The 23,280-nt window shown below is 41.5% G+C and overlaps 1 protein-coding gene across 1 annotated transcript in view; it reads left to right on the top strand.

Annotated features, from left to right (window-relative positions):
* The window catches only part of AMT (aminomethyltransferase), a 197,694-nt gene that overhangs the window by 168,765 nt on the left and 5,649 nt on the right, over positions 1-23,280 (top strand). The window contains exon 7 of the mRNA XM_078661218.1: positions 322-502. Coding sequence (XP_078517344.1) covers positions 322-502 — 181 coding nt within the window. The remainder of the gene's footprint in view (positions 1-321; positions 503-23,280) is intronic.

A 23,280-nucleotide genomic window follows, 5' to 3' on the forward strand; every position in this document is an offset into this window, starting at 1 on the left:
ATTCTCTGACACACAGTTCCTTCCTAGTTATTCTGAAATGCGTGTCATTTATCTAGTTTGTAGAAAAATATCTGTCTATGAATACAGCTGAGCGTAACTCTCTTTAGGCCTTTTTTTCCTTACAAAGATGAATGCAGGCTCTTTGTTCTAAAGCTACTGGGTGTTACACAGTCAATGGCTATACTTCCCTAGATATTTTGTAGTACCTCGTTTTTAGATGAATTGGCATTACACAGGCTTTTAGAGGTACTTTGTAACATATGAGGAAAAGTGTGTTCTACCTATCAATGTGACGAATTGAGATCTTTTATTTAACATCAGATTTCCGTGCCTGCGAAACAAGCTGTACAGCTGGCGGAGGCCCTGCTGAAGAATAGCGAGGTTAAACTTTCTGGTCTTGCTGCCAGGGACAGTCTGCGGCTCGAGGCGGGACTTTGTCTGTACGGAAATGACATTGATGAGACCACAACACCAGTGGAAGCAAATTTGGTTTGGACCATAGGTAAATATGCAACTATTAGAAGAATAACATTTTTATATTGATTGTAGACCTTAATTGGCTTAATAACTCATTTCTATTGGCCCATTGCTCCAGGTATCTAAATCTGTTAAAGCTGTTCTTGATTTTGTGACCAATTTTCTTGGACAGAGTTGATCATAGTGCTGAAATCACAGTTGTGTGTGATGTGTTTTCTACATTGCAGTCCTACTTCTTGTGCTGGTATCCATTGTAAATCTGATGCATAATTATGGTTTAATTTCTTGGAATATTACTTATCAGAGCACATTCCATCAAAAGTAAGCTACTTCTCCCAGTTGTGGACTTTAAACTGCTCCTTGCCAGAAAAACACTGTTGAATTCCACCCACTTCACTTCACTCGCAAAGATTCCTCATGCTCAATGGTGCAGAAAGCTACTACTCTTCACTCACGTAGTGAAACAACCACTGAAACTTCCTACATTGAAGAGACAGTCTTTGAAAGACCCTGTCTTCCTCTTTTCGCTGCCACTCTCTCATTGTACTTTGTAGTTCTGTGTGTTCTGACTATGTTGTGATGGTTATTTAAAAAAAAAGATAACTCTGGTCAGCAGAGGAAGAAATACATGAAATTGACATATTTATGGATTTTAATGTTAAAGCTTTTTATGTACATTATAGGACAGCTCTAGGCGTAATTGTTGTTCTGTTCTAGAAAATGTTTACTTGCAACATATTTTACTTAAATGAAAGCATTCCAAAGCTATCCAATTTTGTATCTTTAGAATGTAAACATCTTTTAAGTCTTAACTTATAAACATGTTTATTTTCTTTAAATAATGATAATAGTCTGTTCAATCAACATAATCCATTTTCCCCTAGATAAAAGCAACTCTTCAAAAAGATGCACATTACATTGAATTATATTTTGGCAAAAAAACGATTTGAAACATCTTGACTCCTGGTAGAGCTGCCAACATACCGTGCATTGCACCTTTGACACAGATGCAATTGACACAAGACCAAAGGCAAAAACTGACAATTAAGTGCCCGTTCAGATGTTAAAAAGACTTTTAAATCCGGCAACTGTGGAAGCCGCCTTACCTGGTAATAGGCAGATACTTCATCCAAAGTGGTAAATAACATGGTGCTCTCCAGAGTACAATTTAACATTTTTGTTTGATAGTGAAAGCCAATCTACTTTGACATTTCTGTTTAAACTTCTATGGTCAATGTAAAACGTGGTTTATCCTCTAGGCTACTTGATTTGACCATTTTGGCCTACCGGTCATTGATTTCAGTATTTTCGAGATCTTTTCTTTATCCACAGTCTTTTGAAATAGTACACTTCTCACTTTATGAGCTTCATTGACACACTTTTTTATTTGGATCTACTACTTGTTTTCCTTTACATACATCAAGCTCTGCTTGAAAGCTGTTCCTGGGGATTGCTTTTGGGACACATTTTATCCTTGAAAGTGATGAAAACAACTCTGAATCTCACTTAACCTAAGACATAGGTAATCTTTCCAACAGTGGGCCTTCTTTTGAGTTTTAAGCACCCTGACTTCAGAGTATCCTTTTATATTAAAGCACTTCCCTAATCCTCTCCCAATATTAGGCTTGTGGAGTGGTTCAAAAATATTTCCTCTTTTTTATTTGTTTTGTTAAATTTATCATCCTAATGGGTTCAGACATGCCATATGATAAATTACTGATCCAATATTTTAAAGGACTGAATTACATCATCAAGCTGTTGACCATTAATTCAAGGTTTCAGATACTACATGATGGGCTTTCACAGCAGTGTCATTAAATGTGCATTTAAAAAACTGAAAAACACTGATCCCTCATACATGCCCACAATCCAGTGTTTTAAAAAAAAACTAAATATATTTATTTATTACTTTTCATGGACAATAAATAATAGTTACTGTATGCAAATTGTTCGGTATTCCCTTTAAGCCGTTTCAATCAGCTTTTGCCAATCATATTTGAGACCAAAGTAAGGCTAAGAGAAAGAACAAAAGTGGAAAAGAAATTGTAACTAGGAGATGCAGAATAGGGAATGACTTCAACTGTACCAGAAAGGTAGTGTGAGGCTAATAAGTGTGATAATAGTTTAGTGCTAATGCTGACTCACTGTGTTCAGATGTAAGGGTGGTGGTGTGATTACTAGATTGGCCAGAAAGGCAAACAGATCTCCAACTTGGGGTGATAGAGTTCTCACCAATCGGTTCAACAAGATTCCTGACGAAGTTCTCCATGTGAGAACGGAATGCGTTGGCTGAGTGTAATGCTTCCATTTCGTGAGAATTAACCAATTGGAAATAAAGACTTTTTTGAAACTTAATACTGATTCTCTGGACTTCATTACCTGGCGCACACCCACCCCTTGCTTCGTGAGCGGCAAGTAAGCATTCCTCTTCCACAGCAGCCTGAGGGGTTTAGGAGTGTCACAAGTTCAGCAGCAAGTGGCTCCTGCACTTGTCACTGCTGCATTCATTTTGTTAATAGGGACACAGCTGTGGGGCAGATTGTGTGTTTTTTAAAAGTATTCATGCTCATGAAAGCACCGGCATGCTTCTAGACCGCACTACTATTGTGTGGTGTTTTAAATATATTAGTGATTATGAAAGCACAAGTCGTGCTTCTAGACTTGCTGCATTCCTTTTGTTTATAGGAACGCGGCTGCGGGGCAGATTGCGTGGCTTTTTTAAAGTATTCATGCTCATGAAAGCACCCATCATGCTTTTAGACGGTGCTACTGTTGTGTGGCTTTTTAAATATATTAGTGATTATGAAAGCACAAGTCGTGCTTCTAGACTTGCTGCATTCCTTTTGTTTAAAGGAACACGGCTGCGGGGCATATTGCGTGGCTTTTTTTTAAAGTATTCGTGCTCATGAAAACCCCCGTCATGCTTTTAGACGGTGCTACTGTTGTGTGGCTTTTTAAATATATTAGTGATTATGAAAGCACAAGTCGTGCTTTAGACTTGCTGCATTTCTTTCGTTTATTGGAAAGCGGCTGCAGGGCAGATAGCGTGGCTTTTTTTTAAAGTATTCATGCTAGCACCCGTCATGCTTCTAGACGGTTCTACTGTTGTGTGGCTTTTTCAATATATTAGTGATTATGAAAGCACACGTCATGCTTCTAGACTTGCTGCATTCCTTTCTTTAATAGATGTGGGCAGATTGTGTGGCTTTTTGAAAGTATTCATGCTCATGAAAGCGCTGGTAATGCTTCTAGACGGCGCTGCTATTGTGTGGCGTTTTAAATATATTAATGAGTATGAAAACACACGTCGTGCTTCGAGACTGCAGTGCTATTTTGCTTTCATGGTCACTAATATATTTAAAAAGCCACACAATAGCAGTGCTGTCTCGAAGCATGATGCATGCTTTCATGATCCCAAATAGTTTTAAAACTCACACAACAGGTGTGACCTGGGCGGTCAAAATGGAGCTCGAGCTCTAGTACTGCTCCCGTTGCCCGATGAAGATCCGTCGTCATCCTGCCTGACAATGCCTTCCTGCATCTGAGGGTCACTGGGGCTTCTTGCGAGACTTTGGGTATCGAAAAAACCCTTCCTTGACCCGAATTGGAGCTGCTGGGCAGCCGCAGCAAAGTGGAGGCCTACTGCATTAGCGGGCCTCTGTCAGGACCGCTCTCTCTTGTGGAGCCGCTGGGCTGGGGGAAACCGTCCGGCTAGACTTCTGTGATCTGGAGCGGGCACCCCCACTTGCCTGAGGACGCCGGCGACCGGGTGGGTGCAGGCAGCAGTCGGTGCCGGACTGTGCTGGCCACATAGTGTGGACCTGCCCCACGAGTTGGAGCCTTGCAGGGGTGGGCCCTCTCCCCTTGTTGATGGAGAGGTGCCCTTCCCTCATTGGTGGCAATGGAGAGGTGCCAGGAGGTGCAGGGCCAATTTCCTCGACATCCTGCTGTGGCTGCATTGGAATGCTGCGACTGTGCTGCCCAGGTCAGAGGTAGGTTCAGTGCATCGGTTGCCTATATGGTGATCTGGGTCCTCCCTTCTCTTTCTCCCTCCTCCTGCCTTGGACTAGGCTGTGTGTGTGGTTACGGGCCCCCAGGGAGGACTGGAAGCGTGAAAGACCAGTTGTTAGCGGTGAAGGAGGACACGAGGCACCACCGATATTGGCAGCCTACTGGATCTGGCCTTTGCGCCTGCAGCTGCATTAAACACTGTGTAGGTTGGACCCGTCTGAGTCTTGCCGTGGTGATCGCGGCATGTGGCTGCGGCAGTGGACTGTGGGGTCTGCCCAGCGGGGGCTGAAGGGACAACAGCAGAGACCAGACCTTGGCTGGGCTAAGGTCTTGTGAAGCTGGGAGTCCATCCCCCGGGACATGAGTGACTTTGCCTGCACCGGGCAAAGTAGGGGGATAGACCCTGCTCTTGTACAGCTCGAGTTCCCCCCTAACCTCTCCCAGGTCCTGGGGAGTCCTGCCTGGGCCCTGTATTTGTGGCATGCCGGCTGGCCTTCAGTGCCTGCAGTGGACGTGAGAGTTTGATGCCCCCCCCCTCCTGCAGCTTGCGTTAGGACCCCAAGTGTGCAGCTGAGTTGGACGTGAACTGCCACTGCACTGTTGCCTCTGGGGCGTTGGAGGGGCATTGAGGGGTTCTGGTGAAGGGGGCCTTGAATGAAGGCTTGAGCTGGAGCCGGCTGTCTATTGGCATCACCTACGGACTGTATGCGGCCGTTTCTTGCCTCCCCCAAACCCCCCCCCCCTTTGACTTTCATTTTCTGTACCTGCTTTCTAGGGCCCGAGTAGCTGGTGGCCCTTTCACTCTTCTTGAGCTGCCCTAGGCCCTTCCTCTGGAGGTGGTTGGGCTTTCTGCTTATCCTCATGCAGACCCTCGACTGTGGAGGATGGGGTGGGAAAGGTGCCGCCGCAGACCCCATACCAAATGAAGATGGACCAGTATACGTCCCGTACCGCCCCCATCCAGCATGGAGAGGGTTCGACTGATCAGATGCCTGATTTGGGGTGGCAGAGGGCTGCGGACTTGGATGTGATCCTCAAGGCCATACAGGACTCCTGGGACGCTGTAGAATCTAAAGTAGATTGCCTACCAGTGGATCTCTCCTTCCTGCGCCAGGATTTGCGCAATGTGGTGGACAAGACCACTGAGGTCGAAAACCGCGTCTCCTCTGCCAAGGACGAAAAAGCCAACTGTCCAAGCTGACCAGCTCTGTGTCCTCCCTGATGGAGAGAGAGGAGGACACCGAAAATATGTCTTGGTGTAGTTATCTTTGACTCATTGGCCTGCTTGAACAGTGGATGCCTGAAAATAAACTGTCCTCCTTGTTTGTCATTGAAAGAGCGCATCGCTCCTTAGTGCCAAGACCCCCTCCTGGGGCCTCCCAATGGCCATTTATCCTGTAGCTGCTTAACTTTTTTTTAAAAACCTTTTATTTATGATTCTGTCATACAGCACAACAGTACAGTTTAATAACCATATAGCAGGTCGCACATATTCGACAATGAACTTTTTCTGAAATCGTCGCATGCATGAAACAGTAAATATATCTATCTGGTATGGCATATTGATGTGACAAATTACACTCTCAGGTGTGGTATAGTGATAGCATATTTGGAACATCAGATGTACGATTCTGCCCTTAGTCAATATCAATCCAATCACATACTTTCTAGAACCCGTGACCCATATTCTCTAGTAGCAACAGCACCGGGCATGTGCTCTCAGGGTGTCAAGGGTGACAGAAGGCGCCGCGTAGCCGTCATGTATCATTTGTTGGAGTGGCGACCTCACCCTCCGAGTCCCGCAGGAGAAGATAGCTTTGAAGAGGTCCCCATATGTCCTTAGGTCTGGAAGCTCTTGGAAGTGTTTCCGCATATGTGGTTGTTTGTTCCTGACAATACAGTAAATCTGCCAACCAATCTTTGAACTTCGGGGCCCGCCCCTACCCTACCTGCAGGCCACCCCGCGTTTAGCCAGCAAAAGTGGTATGGCTAGAAATTTCCGATATGATTTGGGTATCGGCGCAGTGTAGCCCAGGAGGGCCATCGTGGGGTCTCTCTTCAGTGTGTTATTTTTCATTTTCTCGAGCACCTCATAGACTTGCTCCCAGAACTCCTGCACCGCCGGAAACTCCCATGCCAGATGTAAAAAACCCGCCCCTGCCCTACCAGATCTGTCTCATCTATCATGATCTGTTAGTTTAAAGCGGTATTTTTTTACGGGTGTGTATTATAAGCGTTGCAGGAATTTATAATGTATCGCCCGCAATCTGCAGCTGGTAGATATTTGTGACGTTTGAACACAGCAGTAGTCCCATTGTTCATCAGTCATCTCCTGTCCCAGTTCCTCATCCCAATGCATGCGGGTTGAACTAGGGGTTCTCTCTTGTTGTGTGCGTATGCATATGTATAGGTCTGACACTAGGTGTTTCCCGTCTGTGGACCCCAGCATATAATGTAATGAGATGAGATTTTCTGGCTCCTGAGGAAAATCCGGGATAACCGCCCTCATCCCTTGTCTCAGTCGCACATATAGGAATACGTCCAGAGGCGTGGGTTGTATCCCTTGAAATAAGTGGTCTGAGGAGCTAAACATTCCTTCATGGAATAAGTCTCCCCATGTACTGGTATGTATAAGTTTGCATAAGTTCTGAAATCCCTTTTCTTGCTGTAAGGACACAGCGGGGTGGTAGGTCAACGGAAGCTGCGAGGAGTACAAAAGTGGTGAAGAGAGGCTATCATTTATACTGTTCCATGCATCTACTGTACTGGTGACCGTGGTGGGTGGTGTTGCTCGTGTGCGGATGGGACCGTCTATAATGCCATTTAATGGTATATGTTTATGCAAGCCAGTCCTCAGTGGCTATCTGCAGCATATATCTAGGGGGGGGGGGGGGTAGATCCAGTGATAAGCATAATGAGCCATAAGTGTTTCTCAAAATCAAGCTTAATCTGAACTGCTTGTTGTCGCTGTTTCACTGAAATCAGTCTCCCCGAGTGACCATCCTTTCTGAAGAACTGTTCGGCCACCGCCAGTTCCAGTTGATCCACACGAGTTTCTACTTTTTGGCGCTAATGGTCCAATTCAAATGTTGATTGCCTAAAGTGCTGGCATAGAAAAATCATATGTCTCCAAAATCACTGGATGAGCAGTTTTATATTGCTCTTGGTCGCTGGAGTCTGCACATCTCCAGGGATTATTGGGCAGGGGAGTCATCTGATGTGCCTGAAGCGGATGTTGCTCCCCACTTTATCAGACTTGAGGTTTGAGAAATCTACCTTGACAGAGGGTGTCTACAGTGCTTTATGTTTATTTCATATTGCTTGATTTCGGCAGTGATATGCAAAACATATAATGAACTAAATTTGAAGATGGCCGATAACGTATAAACATCGCCTAATCACACAAACGTTTTCTGTCTTATTTTTGTTGATAACTTGAACACAGAACAACCCCAGGATCATGGGGCCCTTGCCGTGCTAGGCGGGGGCAAACCCCATCGGGGGCGCTACATTGTGATGGAGTGCCACACTCTTTGATCAGAGAGTGAAACCCCTTGAGCACTCGACAAATTGAATACGAGGACAACTACAGAGGAAAAGTTGTGCGTGTTCTCCCGTTTACCTATTATCCTGAAGTACCACATGTACTTGATGGCAGATTCTACCTTTCTATAGCGTAAACCTAGCCAAACGGCAGCGGAGCACTGTATAATCCATGGGTCATTATCCAAATTATTTACAATATTAAGTATTGACAGCATTCTATCAGGGCCAACATTATGCCATGAAGAGTCTCAGTTATGTTAAGAATGCCCGGAATATGGTAAAGGTAGACACCACTATGCAGGGCTGTCCTTATGCCATTGATGTACAGAATTTTGTCAAGAATGTTCAAATTATGTAATGGATGCTACTGTTATGCCACGGACAGTCATATTTGTCATCATCACTTATAATATGTTCAGGTCATGAACCATTATGCCACGGTCATAGTTCTCATCAAAGGTAGCAACAATTATGAATGAATGAAAGAGGTGTCTTGTAAATTATGTTGAAAATGATAACAGTAAGTCAAGAATTGCACAATTATCCTAGGGCCATCATTATGCCAGGGTTAGCCCGAGTGTGTCAGTAATGCAGAGGTTGTGCTGTCATTGCTCTATAGAACAGGCTGACTTTTATCAGTGATAACCCTTATTCATCTTCAGTAACGACTGGACAGCTTCTAAAACCCCTCAAAAAGCCCCACATTTTCTTGAGCCAGATCATGCCATGACCCACTATAACCCGTGAGAGACTTCCAAGCCTCTGCCTGACCTCCTAAAAGAACTCTGTAGCTGTCCATGCACATTGCAGATTTCAAAGCACAAAACAATGCCCCTCAGAACTCCTTCAGCCCTCAGACTCCAAAACCCATGAACTGTCCCAAGGCACTGAGACCTGCCTTAATCATCATACCCCGACAAAGGACTTATATACCTTCAAAACTCCTTTGAGGAGTGAGCAGAGCAATGCAACAGAATGCTCACTTTGCGTACTCTAGTGTTTCTCAGACCTTCACTGAGCCAACATAGACGTTCAAACACATTATTTTCTTTTCTACATGTTTGTGAACCCATCTCATCCTTCTATTGGGAATGCCTGTCTCTCTTCAAATGTTCTGATGCTAAGTTAGCGAAATCAGTATCTAGTACTGTCAGAACCAATTCGGGGGCCACAAGGCACACAGAACCCAACACATGGGGCCATTTGCCACTCATATATATTGAGCCTGTTCTACGGCAGTGCACACTGAGCCAAATACACCCTCTACTACACTTTGAACTTGACTCTCAGGGTAGCCAGTAATCCAAAGCTCTTTAGGGAGGCGTTGTGGGGGTTGTAGGCTCAGAACTCAGCAAGCACACAACAGATTAATATGTGAATGTCCAGCTCTGTGGTGGTTTATATATTTTTTGTTTTACGAGAAGACAGGTACTTTAATCACATCAAAATGTCAAACACTGCATATAATAGGAGGGATCACTACTGGTATGATCACCATGGAATCTACAGGGTCTACTACCTAGTAAAACAGCTTGGGTTTTCCCAGCGTACGTAGGCAGTTGTGGTTCATCTCAGGTGAGCTGAATCACTTGTGGTTACCTGGGCTCATCTTGGTGGTCTGCCTCCTCCTCTCAGAATTGACTGGCAGCGGTTCAGTGAAGTCCCCGGTGCTTGCAGTATGAGTCCACTCCATACGGTCAAGTTGCTGAAAGACAGTATCTGGCACGGTAAAGGTAGAGCTAGCACAGGTCGTTCACCTTTTTTATTTTATTTATTTAATGCGATTTTATAAAGCGCAAACTTTACCCAAAGGTGTCAGAGCGCTTTACAAAAGGACCGGTAACATTACATAATAATTTTGGAGTACATGAGTTACTTAAAAGATACAAACTGACAAACTCTAAATTCACATAAGAATGGTAGTAAGTACAAAAGTCTAGTACAGATACTAGTGTTTAGAGTTACACATATAAAAGTTGCAGATTCACTTGAGATTACATTTTAATAAAAGTAGAAGCGTTAAGGGTTGGAGAAATAGAAATACAAACTTACAAAATAGGATTTTCTCGCCAATGCTGGAATGGGAGGCCTCCTCACCATTCCTGTAACTGGCGAGTCACGAGATTGAGGGAAACAAGAGGTGGCATTCCATGAGTCAACAGTCTGTAGCACTCCTCATAAGTCCTGCATCTGGCGAGGTGTACCTTCCTCTGTGGCAGTTGATTGGATGAGGAGGTTGGGAGCTCTGTGGCTTCCCTCTGGTCGGTTCTGCCACAATCCCTTGGCCATACTCCCATGGGCACACTGGATCTTCAGGCTGCTTCTTTTCTAGACTTGGTGGCTGCTCTTCTCCTTATCAGGTATGTGGCTCCTGTGTGACAAGGCTCACTTTTTCCCCTGTGAGCAGGCAAGCTCCTTGGTCTTATGCAAGACCGCTGTCAAAAATCTTGGTGTCTGTGTGGACCACGCATTATCCTTTGAAGCACAGGCAAAATTGGTTGCAGGCATGTTTTTCCGGCTTCTTTGAGGTCTCAAACCCATTCTTGGATTTTTCAACCCGACAAACCATCATTCAGGCAGCAATCCTATCCCAGTTAGACTATTGTAATATTTTAAACCTGGGAGTCAACAACCCAGTGATAAAGACTCCAGTGGGCTAAAAACACTACGGTTAGGCTTTTGTTCTCTCTCCTGAAATGTTGCCCTGCTTCCGGCCTCCTTCCCATACTGGACTAGCTCCCTGTGGAGAAGCGTGTGCACTTGAAGAACTTGTGTACCGCCCATAAGATCTTACTTTCCCAGGGGGACCCCATTTTGTCTAATCTGCTATCCTTGTATCGACCTTAACCTCCATTGCGCTCAGCCGACCTTAACCTGGCCACTGTTCCTCGTGTTAAGAGAGTAAGAGCCGGGCCACTCGTTCGATTGAAAAGCCCCAACTCTCTGGAATGCGCTTCCTCTTTCTCTCAGGAATGTCCAGAACCACTTGTCCTCCAAGAAAACTCTAAAGATCTGGCTTTTCTCATTTTAGGATTTTCGTTTGAACATTTTTCTTCTCAAGCCATTGCATCAATTTTGTTTTTAGTTACATAACATGCAGACCTGCAGCTTCTCTTGCAAGACAGGCAGTTTCTGGCAGTGTCCTCTTGGCTCTAGGAGCTATAACAGCCATAGATCCTACTTTTTAACAGAGGTTTCTGGCAGGGGACGTGGCTCCACTGCTAAGGTTTAGGAACTGGTTTGGGGTATTTTCTTTCCACAATTCCATCTTCCATCTGCAGTGCCGACTGTTCTTTGCCTACGGTGTTGGCTTTCACGGCAGGTAGCAATGATGCTGGCTCCAAGCAGATGTACCAATAACATGAGCACAATGAGTGTGAAGCTCTGCACCTGGCTCTCATCAGCATTCCTATTTGGGTCACTTAATGGAAGACAAAAGGCTCAGTCCATGCCTAGACACTTCCCGGCTACTAACAACAAAACCTGCAGACTCAAACCCCATTCCCCAAATTACTGAAATGGCAATGATAAGAATGGACTAATCAGCAAAATGTCTTGCTAAATATGTCACATTTCATATATGTACTCTGCCATGTCTCCATCTATCCACACTTCTTTGCCTGGAACTGCACCCTCCAACTCAGGAATGAAAGCAATTCACTTCCTCTGTTTGGAAGGGAGTGGGGTGAGGGATTGTATCAGAACTTTCATTGTGTGCCATGTCAAAGTCAAGAGCAATACAAATTGGGATGAAAATGGATATATCTATCTATCTATATATCTATCTAACTATCTATCTATCTAGCAGAGCCTCGCCGTTAACATCATCCAGCTTCACTGAAGGTAAAGAATTGGTTCGCACTGACAGGAGTTTTGCAATTCCTTTTAAAATCGTTTCTTAATCTATATTGAACCAAATGATTACGATGTCCCAATGCATTTCGGTATCACAGAGACCTTGTTCACAGGTATGTGATCATCATTTCAGGCGCACCTCAAATACGCCATTCATCTACTTATCACCCCATAGCCTTCTGGGAAATGTAGTATGTTTGTGCAGAATAGTGTTATTCTTAAAGAAAATTCATGAAAAATATTAAACTGGTGTGATTTATCTTTTCATTCACCATTCTTACAAAATTGTTAATGTTGACTCCTCTAAGCTAAATATTCAATGTCTTATTCCTTCCAAATTATTCGTTGGGAACTAACTATATGAGTTAAATCATCCTGGTAATTGGCAAGGCATTATATAATAATTCCCTCTGGTGGGTATAATCACATATTGTAAGCAAATCTGACCTTTCCAGTTTGTCTAGTATAACAAATGTTCTTGCCCTTAGTATCATTCGTCTTGTGTTTAAATAAGAAAACCAGACTCATATTTACATTTAGCCATGTCATTATTCAAAAGTATCGTGCCTTTTCCTTGCCAAAAATCATGCCCTCTAGTGGGCTTAATACATGTTTACATTCAGCCAAACCATCTTTCAAGAAGTTAATCTGCCTTTTTCCCGCTGCAGAAAAGTTCATACCCTCTAGTGAGTTTATTTCATTCAAGTTTTTTTTACGTGCTCATGTAAGTGTGCATACGTGTTCAAAATTGCTTCATTTACAGTTCAGAATTCATTGAGAAGCCAAGAAGAAGAAAGAGGTTTTACAAATGGATATAAAGTTCCTCGTCCTGATTCAATCTATGTGGTGTTAGGTTTCGTAAGTCCAGTATATGGCGGGACTCTCTTTGTCTTAGTTTGCGTATCCGGTCTCCACCTCATTCATGCTGGTCAATTGCGTAAAATTTTAGTTTCTTCCGATCACTTTCATAATTAGATTCCATGTGTTTTGCCAACGCATTTCCGAGATCTTTGTTTATAGTTGCCCTTACATGTTCCAATATACTTTTCTTTAATTCACAAATAGTTCTCCCCACATATTTGAGATTACATGGGCATTCCATTACATATACCACATACTGGCTTTTACTTGTTATGTGTTGTGTTATTGTCCATTTCTTCTTTGTTGCCATTGTGACTTGTTGTTTCTTTATGTCAATTTGAGATACCTTACGTTCATAGAAACTAAGTTCTGTTGGCCAACTAGTGGGTTTCTTCTTTTTTCGAAAGTGACTGTGCATCAAAGTGTCTTTGAGGTTTTTTGTTCTACGAAAAGTTATGTTAGGATGATTACCCATTAGTTTGGCCACTGCTGGATCCAATGGTAGGATATCCCAGTTCTTTCTCAAGATTCTCCTGATTCCCTTTGCCTCTGGTGAGAAAGTGGTTATTAGGCGTATCACATTTGCTTTTTCTTTATTCTTATCGTCTCTCTCCTTTTTCTTCAGATAAGACCAGTTTTGATTGTGTTGTTTGAATCCTCTCCTCTCAAATCTGCGAGTTGTTGTTTCTTTAGTATATTTTTCAAATTCTTCATCTTGAGAACATATTCTCCGAATCCTAAGGAATTCGCCATATGGGATCCTAAAGTTGGCTGATGAAAACTTTCTGCATGTAGTAATGCGTTGGTTGCTGTTTTCTTTCTATGGACCGTGTTATGGATTTTGTTTTCCTGGATATAAATCTCTATATTGTGTATAATGGTTTTATTCACATAATGATCATTTGCTGGTATCCATGCCACTTGTTGTTCCCACCAACCCTTAGTCAGATATGCGTAGCTTGGGCTAAATGAAAAACCCATAGCCGTCCCCTTCACTTGTTTGTAAAGTTCAGTTCCGAATAGAAATACATTCTGTGTTACACATAGTTTTATCATTTCGAGTAGTATTTCATTGTGACAGGAAAACTGGATGTTTCTTTTTTTAGGACATATTTGCAAGCATTCTGTCCGATTTCATTCTCAATATTTGTATATAATGCAATCACATCCATCGTGATTAGTTTTAACGTATTCTGCCATGGAATTTCTTGTAAGTGTCTTAATAGGTCACTTGTATCTTTAAGGCAGAAAGGTTTTGAACATAGGTATGAAGAAAAAGTCAATATAGTTTGTAATAGGTTCTAGTAATGCACCCTTCACTGATATTATTAGCCTCCCTGGTGGTCTAGTTGGCGGTTTGTGACATTTTCGTTAAAAATACATTGTCGCTGTTGAATGACTCGTTAAGTATTTTTGTTCATCATCATCCAGTAAATTCCTCTGTGTCCATACTTTGTTTTTCATCCAATTGTTTTTTATAATACAACATTGGGTTTTCTTTTAACTTTTAAATAATCACTGTTCCTTAGGTGGGAATATGCTTCATTCATGTATTCATCTCGTTTCCACCCTTATCAGCTATTTAAACCTCTATCATCTCGTCTTGTTGTAATTCTGGGAGCAACTTTTTTTCTTGGAAGGTTAGGTTGTTGTATATTTTTCTTTGGTCAGTTTATAGAGATCTTGTATTACAACTTCATGAAATACATCGACTTTATTATCAGATGGTAGCTGTGGGTAATGTGATTTAGTTTTTTTGCCACTGACTCCTGCCCCTGTTTGTGGGCATAGGTTGTTAGACTGGGAAGTTTCCTGATTATCCCCTTTGTTCTCCAAATCAATTAGTAACTGCAATTCCCCTATGTCGTCTACTGTCAAGTCAATTGTCGTTTTTTTAACTTTCTTTTGATAGTCTTTCATTTTTGGGTTTTCCACAAATGCCTTCGCTAGTTTTATGTTCCTGATGTATTTGTATAAGTTTATCCTTGTCTGTGCAAGGTCCTTGTGACTTACAGGACAAAAATGCTGTCCCCTCTTCTACAGTGAAATTTCAGAGTCTTTCATTTGTCTTTTGGATAGATTGATAACCTTCAGATCTTGTTGTATATCGTCTATATTTTCTTCTGTTTCATACTTCTGGTCGTTGCGCCCAGTTTTTCTTTCTCCATTACATCTTTTTACTCTTCTCGTCTGATTTTCCCTCCACTCCAGCCCCTTCCTCTTCCCCTGGTTGTATAGGTGGCGGGTTCCATATTTTTCTCCCATTGTTGTTGTTAGAGGGCCAGCCTCATTTCGCCTACAAAAGTATGTTTCCCTCCATCCTTTGCATGTTCAGGTTCTCCTTCACTCAAATCTGTGTCACTTAATGAGGATAGACTTCCTGACACATTAGTTGCAACATCCAGTTTTTCTTGATGTTTTAGGACTTTAAATTTCCTGGCTTATTAAAGATTCGTCCCTCATTATAGTCGTCCTTATCTCTCTGGAATTTAGTTTGTTTCCGTAGTTGTACAATTCCTCATGTTTTTCCACCTGGTTTTCCAGTTCCTCCTTAAATGTTTTCATTTCATTTAAAAATTCCAATTGATCCTGTTCCTTTTCCAGCTCTTTAAGTTGCACTTTTATATTAATAAGCGAAATCTCTGTGTGTTTAATTAGAATTGCAATTAAGCCGAGTGAAGAGTTTAAAATATGTTCCCCCCCATTGATGTAGAAGTTTACTTGTATCCTGGTAGCTTGGCGTCAAAGTAATCCACAATCCTACTCTTTTCACTTCCAAATATTTTTTGAGGGATAGTTCTCCCAAAGTTTTAGTTTACTTTTTATGACTTTTCTTCTGCTCATATTGTCCTTCTCAAGTCCTTTAGGAAATATAGAGCTTGTTTGCTCGAAAACTGTAGCCATAATGGAATTTTATTTGACTTCCGTGATATCCTTCGTTTACATTTGGTTACTTAAAGTTATTGGGTATTGCTTTGTCGCTGTTTATGTAAGGTGCACCACCCCTTTCAAATCACTGCTTCAATGTCTGTTGTCCGTATGATTTACACAGTTGCTTTCTTAGTTGAATATTTACGGTAATGGGTTTAGGCAGTGAGTAATGAATCCAACCAGCAAATACAAATGTTCCCTTTCATTTAGCTTTTAGCTTTTAACCGCCCCAGCTTACCTAATAAGCAGCTCCGAGATGTTGCGTTTGTGCCTTTCGGTGTCTCCTGTGGGAAAGGCTGTAGTTCTCCATGTACCGGCTCAAAATAAATGAAGAAACAATAATATAAGGAATTGTTAACCGCCCATGAGTGCGACCCAATTCTTTACCTTCAATAAAGTTGGATAATTTATAGTCTCTCCCTCAAGTGGAAGATTTCTCTTAGCTTAAGAAATGGGCGGGGTTCTTTTTAATTTTCCAATGCGATCTAACCATACCATCCTGAATTTGTTGTTTTTGCTAATTGTTATGCTTAGATTGTGTATAAAAAGCCCTGGCTGTAAAGGTTCGGGAGACTTCTAATTTTCCTCTCAAGACTCCGTCTGATTATTTTGAGACTTTCTTTACATCACTTGGGAAGCTGTCAGTACTCTTAATGAGTTTGACACTTCGAAAGTGGATATATTTAATTGCCTACCTCGGGATTTTATTATGATTTTATGATTCAGTACTCTGTATCTGAACCTTCATGGCAAACAATGCATTTTTCTGTATCTTTTATGTGAACAATTCTGTTCGGTTATTCTTTTAAACTTTATTTTGATATGGAGTTGTCATTTAAAAGTTTGTTTCTATCTCAAATTCTCCTTTGCTACATGTGTGAGTTATTGATGGGGAGGATGGTCTCTTGCCGCTAGATCAGCAAACAAAAGTTCCTGTAGCCGAACTCTCTAAGGTAAAATTGGGGTGCATAAGATATTGGGGTTCAGAAAATTGTTGGTGTTCGGCTCCCACACTATGAACAAACACTTATGGTTTACAGAGCAGAATGTGGGATGTCTGGGTCGTCGCAAGGAGGTTATGGAGAAGGCTGTCACCAGCAAGAGAGAGAAAGGGCAGAGACACAATATGAGGAGTATGTCTACTTCTTGGTACATCTTCAAGGGAAATTGGAGTGCCTAGAAAATGAGGCACAGTCTGCTAGTATACAGGATTGTGGGGCTCACCAGTCTGTCTGAATCTTCTGATCTGAAATTTGAAGTGCAGCGTTTACTGCAACAGAGCTTTTCGATGCCACCGAGGAAATATACATAGAAGTGAGGAAAGCAATCCATCTGCGTACTAAGGGGCCCAAGGCCTAGAGGAAGGTCAGTGATCAATAGTAGCAGAAATGAAGGATGTTGACCAATTTATTTATTTATAAAGTTTTATATAGCGCGAACCAGATCCCGAAGGATATCAGAGCGCTTTACACGAGGATCAATTGAATCACAAGTTACATGTTATATCCAAGCACAGTAATGCAAACTGGTATTGTGGGCAATGCGAAGGCAAAAGACATGAAGATCTCACAGCACATATGTTCACAGACCTTGTATTCATTACCATGATTAAGAAGTCCATGGATAACAGTTGTAATTTAAGAACCTTCATATTTTGTTTAAAATGGATTGAAAGACCTGTAGGATTTTCTAGCCGTAGTTTAAGATCACCAATTAATATAACAATGTCCTTTAAGAGATATAATGTTGCTTACTTCGGCCGCTAAAGTGCGAAGGATTTATCAGGAAATTTGGAGGATGAGGGAGGAGGGTGATGAACAAGAATACAAGTAATTTGACTTTTAGAGTGACAATCAAATTGGCACATTGCTGAATGGTAAAAGTCGCTTTGTTTTAAAAACGGTGAGTTCTGATAAACTGATATTATGCCAACCCTCTTTTTTTTGCCTTCCCTCATAACTTGAATGAGTGTACAGTCTTGAGTGGCTAATAGGTCAGCTATCAAGAGAGAACCAGGTTTCAGTAATTAATAAAATCCATAGGTTGGACTGTTAATAAGGAGCACGCATTTCTGCCATGGCAGAGCAGACATTGCAAAGTACTGTTGATAAACGTGTGGGAATTGAATCTTGTAAACTTTGAATAATTTGTTTGTTCTATGAGACTTTAATGATAGACTGATTCTTAGGTAGAAGAGGCGTGTTAAATTTTGCTTTTGCCTCATTACTTAATTTTAATATAGATAGGTTCTTTCTTTCTTTATATTTTTTTTAAGTCGTAGATTTAAGAACACAGGTATCGGAATAAATCATCAAAAGATATATTTGGATGAGACTACAACTGAAGTGCAGCACGGAGCGTGAGGATTGGATGCATATGAGCGTGCCAGTGGTGCGCCCGATCGGTTGATGTCCTTTTATGTGGTTGTGCTTGTCGACACATGAAAAGAATATCGACCACCAATCTATGCTGCCCCCAAATTGGCGCCCAACTGCAAAGCGCAATTATTTAGAAGAACTCTCCCAATGGCAATCACACAGTTAATCACACTCATATTAACTTAGCCTCCAGCACTTACAACTTTTAAAATCCATTTAAATCCCCCATCATCCCCCAATCAGCTGGAGAAAAAGACAAACGTAGACTATTTTGTTTTCAGTACTTCAAAAAAGTGTGTTGCTCATACTTTGAACTCCTAAAGTTTAAGGTGCCAGGATACAAGCGTAAACTTAATGGACACACATTTTGATGACCCTAATCTCAGTGATATTACTAAGTGTGATATTGCTTAGTGTGAGTTTGATTGATGCCAGGTGCACACAATCCAAAAGATAGCACCCCAAGGTGTTGCGTGGGGCCTTCATTACCTGTTCAAGCAGCTCCTACAGTGTTGTGCTCCTCAGTTGTAATTACATAGTAGGTTTTAATAGATTGATTACATGTTTGATCGCAAAGGATACAGGTGTTCAAGATTTCATCCAAGAGCAGGGCAGTAGGATCCTTCAGCTAAAGATGACTTTGACTCCCTGCCTTGACCCTATAGTGAAACATGTCAAATCAGAGTTGGTGCTTTTGCATAAACACAGATTCCTTGGAGAAATGTTTACATCTTATCAAGAGTTTTCCCCTCCCAAGATGTGCCCAGTATCTGTTTGCATTATCCCTATTTGTTCAAGGACACATCTTCATGCCCTCTGATAGGCTTATAATTTAATAATGATGTGGCACAAGTTATAAATAATTGTTACAGTTGTATCATATATCTGATTTCTGCTGTGATTTATTTTCCCACTGTTCTTTTTGTCGGTGATTATACCACACAAGCATCTCTCCATAACTCAAAAAGAAAGCACTAGGCCAATTCTTTGGTTTGGATTTTTTTATTTTTTTTTTATTTATACATTCACAGCAAATTGCACAAACAAGTTAAGAAAATCAAAATTCATGTACATTTACAAATTCATTGCAGCAAAGAGAGTTCAAATAATAATCTAGCATCTCATCCTGCCCACGATACTTGAACCCCTATCTTTCATTGTTCCATCAATTTTTCTTTCTGTACATTTCAGCATCCTCTATCAGTCCTCAAAGTAATCCCGAAACGCGCTCCAGATTTTTATACCCAATTTCTTTTTCCTCAAACCCCTAATTGAAAAGAGACCCCACTCCAACTTAAATAAACTATACATTTTAGCGCGCCATTGATAAAAATCAGGTGATTTTTCCTGAAGCCAATCAGTAGCTATGCATAGCCGTGCAGCAGTCATAGCAAAGAAAATAAAATGCCTATATTGATACAATGGCTCCACGGACCGATCCTTCGGTATTTTCCCCAACAGCATCATAGCAGGTGTTATATCTACAGGCATTTTTATTACATGAGCAAGAAACTTTTCAATTCCTGTTATAAAACATTAAAGTTTTACAAAACTGAAAAAAATATGTATACTATCTGCATCGTCAGCCTTACAGCGAAAGCATTTACCATCATTCCCATCTCCCCATTTTGCCATTCGAAGCAGAGTGTAGTATAAGTCAAACAAAGTTTTAAAAAATTGGGCTTTTAAATTTGCAGACATTATGCTTCCTTGGATAACAAAAGCAAATCTTCTATAACTATTTCGGGATCCTCTAATGCGCTCACCAATTTCAACCTGACTTTGTCTAGGTCGTCCCTTTTCCCAGTAAGCAGTAACTGGTATAGCATTCCTATTTTTACCTGCTTCCTGACTCCTTCAACCGCTTTATTTTTCTGAAAGACCACCCTTCGTCGAAATAAATAATCCCGTATTTGTAGAAATTAAAAAAAATAATTCCTGGGGAAAAAAATTGATCCTTTAACTCATCAAATGATTTACAAGTCCCATCCTCCTTATACATATCACCTAACATTCTCACCCCCTTCCTCTGCCACTTTATTGCCATGTCATCCAAAAATATCCCGGGAAGAAGCCTAAAAGTATTAAAAGGAGTATAATAAGAAATGTTCCCTATTGCCATTGTATTGGCAAACCATTTCCAAACCTTAAATGCAGCGACCACTACCTTAAAACGAGTCAGTTTATAATAACTCCCATCTGGCTCAATAAATAATGATAGTTTCGCAATTGAACCTAACTGCATTTCAAAAATAGAGGGGGCAGAAGCCGCATCCTCAACGGACTCCCCCGTTATCAATACCCTCATCTTAAGTAAAAAACAAACTACATAATATAAATAGAAATCAGGCACCCCCATCCCTTCCCATAGCAGATGGTAGTGTCATATATTTCATTGCCCTTCTAGGTCTACCTGGGCTTTAAATAAATTTACCACACACCGACTGTAGAGCCTGTATCCTATCTTTGGTGATTTCTAGAGCTATTGACCTAAACACATAAAGTACCTTTGGTAGCACATTTATTTTAATAATATTTGACCGTCCAATAATGGTAAGATGTAGTCGTTCCCACCTATCCAGAGAGTTCTTAATTTTAACCATTAGTTTATTCCAGTTACCATCCACTAACTCGGTCATATTAGCCTTTAACTGAATGCCTAAGTACATAGCCTCTTTCACCACTCTCTCGTCCTGCCAAGCTAATGAGTCCGAACATAAAATCTGAGTTTTCAACTCATTTAATTTGTATCCCGCTACTCTTCCAAACTCCTTCGCCAACCGCTCAATCTCTTTAATAGCGGTGCCTGGATTAATTGTTGCCACAACAATATCATCCGCACACGCGAAAACAGAAAAAATTTATTCAGACACGTGATAAGGTGGGATCAGGTTGCTTCGACTCAATAACTCAATAAAGGGATTAATATATAGAGCAAACAAAAGGGGGGAGCACGGGCATCCTTGTCGAGTTCCCCGTGCAATATTTAAAGAATCTGAAAGTAGGCCCATAGCAGAGATCTTAGCCGTGGGGGTTAAATAAAGAGACTGTAAGGCAACACAAATTTTGATCCAAATCCCATTTCCTCCATAAGTCTCCACATATAACTCCACTGAACCCGATCGAACGCTTTTTCAGTGTCAAGTAGGATAAGCGCTAGCTCGTTTTTATTCACAGCTGCCATATCAAATAGCGTGATAACCTTGTTAACATGCTCTACCGTTCCTCTTTTTGGTATAAAACCATGCCTTTGTTGTGATACTAAAGACACCATGCATTCAGATAGTCGGTTGGCAAGGATTTTAGAGTAAATTTTATTGTCGGCATTTAGTAAAGATATTGGACGGTAGGATCCTACCTGGTCCGGCGGCTTACCCTTCTTACAAAATACCGCTATCGTAGCGTCTGACCATGAGCTGGGAGGGGAGCCTGCCTGGGCCATCTGCATAACAGCTAACAGCTCATTCTTAATAATTTTATAGAACTGTCTATAAACCTCACTAGGTATTCTATCAGGGTCTGCGGCTTTACCAAAAGCAAGACTATTAACTGCTATTTCCAACTCCTCCTCAGTTATTAAGGATTCAAGTTCCTGAGCTAGTATAGGATCTAGTATTTTTAGGCCCACTGCGAGCATTTCCACCCAGTCTAATCCATCCCCTATCCCCCTTTGCTGTGCATATAATTCAGAATAAAACTGCTGAAAAATGTTAAGGATCTGCTGAGGATCAGAATGGGACACGCCCATGACATCTTTCATCGCCTGAATGTTTCTGACCGACTCCTTCATCCTTAGCTGGACAGCCAACCTCTTCCCAATTGTTTCACCATACTCATGTTTTTCCATTCTAGATGTTAAATACTTTCTTGCGTTATCTGCACTCCAGAAACCCAACACCTTCGCTCTATCTATTGCCACCTTATTCTCTAAATCTGCTAAATCATTCAAACCTCTAGCAACACCATTGGTTAAGGAGATTTCAGACTGAATTTAATGTCCATATAACATAGCTAGTTCTTGTTTCAAATTTCTTTTGCTGCCAGAAACTAAAGCTCATACATTCGCCGCGAAAACCTGCTTTAAAGGTGTCCCAGACTATACCCACAGTGGCCGTTCCTTTATTATTCTGAAAAAAAAAACAAATCCACCTTTCCATATGAGCCTTATACTCATTGTTTAGCCCCAGCTTCCGATCAAACGTAAAGTTTGGACATTTAGGTCTGTTTGAACCTCCTTGTATCTCCAGTACTATGGGAGCATGATCCGATGAGACCCTAGAATAAACACTCACTGTAGCTCCAACCAATAGTGACACTGGGGCAAAAAAGTAGTCCAATTTAACTAACTTCTTGTGGGCATAAGAATAAATTGTAAACCCACTATCCTGTGTCCTCAAGTTACCCCACACATCCACCAGCCCTTGATCACTCACTAAATTATGCAAAGCCCTATATACTTTTGGTTTACGCCCCTTATATTTATCAGCTCCATCCTGCAATGCTCTGTTCGTCAAGTAGATATTAATATCTCCACATAGCACCACTGGTTGTCGCCAAGTGGCCGATTCCAGTTTTTCTTCATTTAAACCTCCCGGATCATCCACATTAGCTCCGTACACTGTACAAAGCGTCAGATTCTTTCCTTCAAAGCTGCATTCTGCAAATGCCCACCGTCCATTTTTGTCCATTGATGTCCGCCCAGTTTCAACATAGTTTTGTTTAGCAAGAATAGCCACCTCCCTTATCATGCTAGTTTGCCCTGTCGCTACTACCAATGAGTATCCCAAATCTTTTAACACCTCCCTTTTAGACCATGGAATATGTGTTTCCTGTATGCAAAGTATATCCGGGGAAATGTATCTCAATTCGGCTGATACCTTTTGTCTTTTGATAAAATTATTGAGGCCAGACGCATTCAATGAACAAATTCTTACCCCTCTATCTGCCATTTTTAATTATAATCTCATGACGGAAACACTTCTTAAGGACCATTGCCCTTTCAAAACCAAAAAATATTCTTAGAACTCTCAATTCAAATTGGCGGTTTCTGCTGTATAATAATTTTCGCTTTATTTGCTATGAACAATTTTCCCCTTTTTCCTGCACCCCCCTCGTGCTCCCCACTACCCCTATCCCCTCCAACCCTACCCCCCTGCCCCTACCCTTAATAGAGGCTTTAGGACTTATGGTCTTATGGTCCTGTTGATGCGAGCTTGCCCCC

This window comes from Lissotriton helveticus, chromosome 9, assembly GCF_964261635.1.
Source record: "Lissotriton helveticus chromosome 9, aLisHel1.1, whole genome shotgun sequence".
NCBI classification, from domain to species: domain Eukaryota; kingdom Metazoa; phylum Chordata; class Amphibia; order Caudata; family Salamandridae; genus Lissotriton; species Lissotriton helveticus.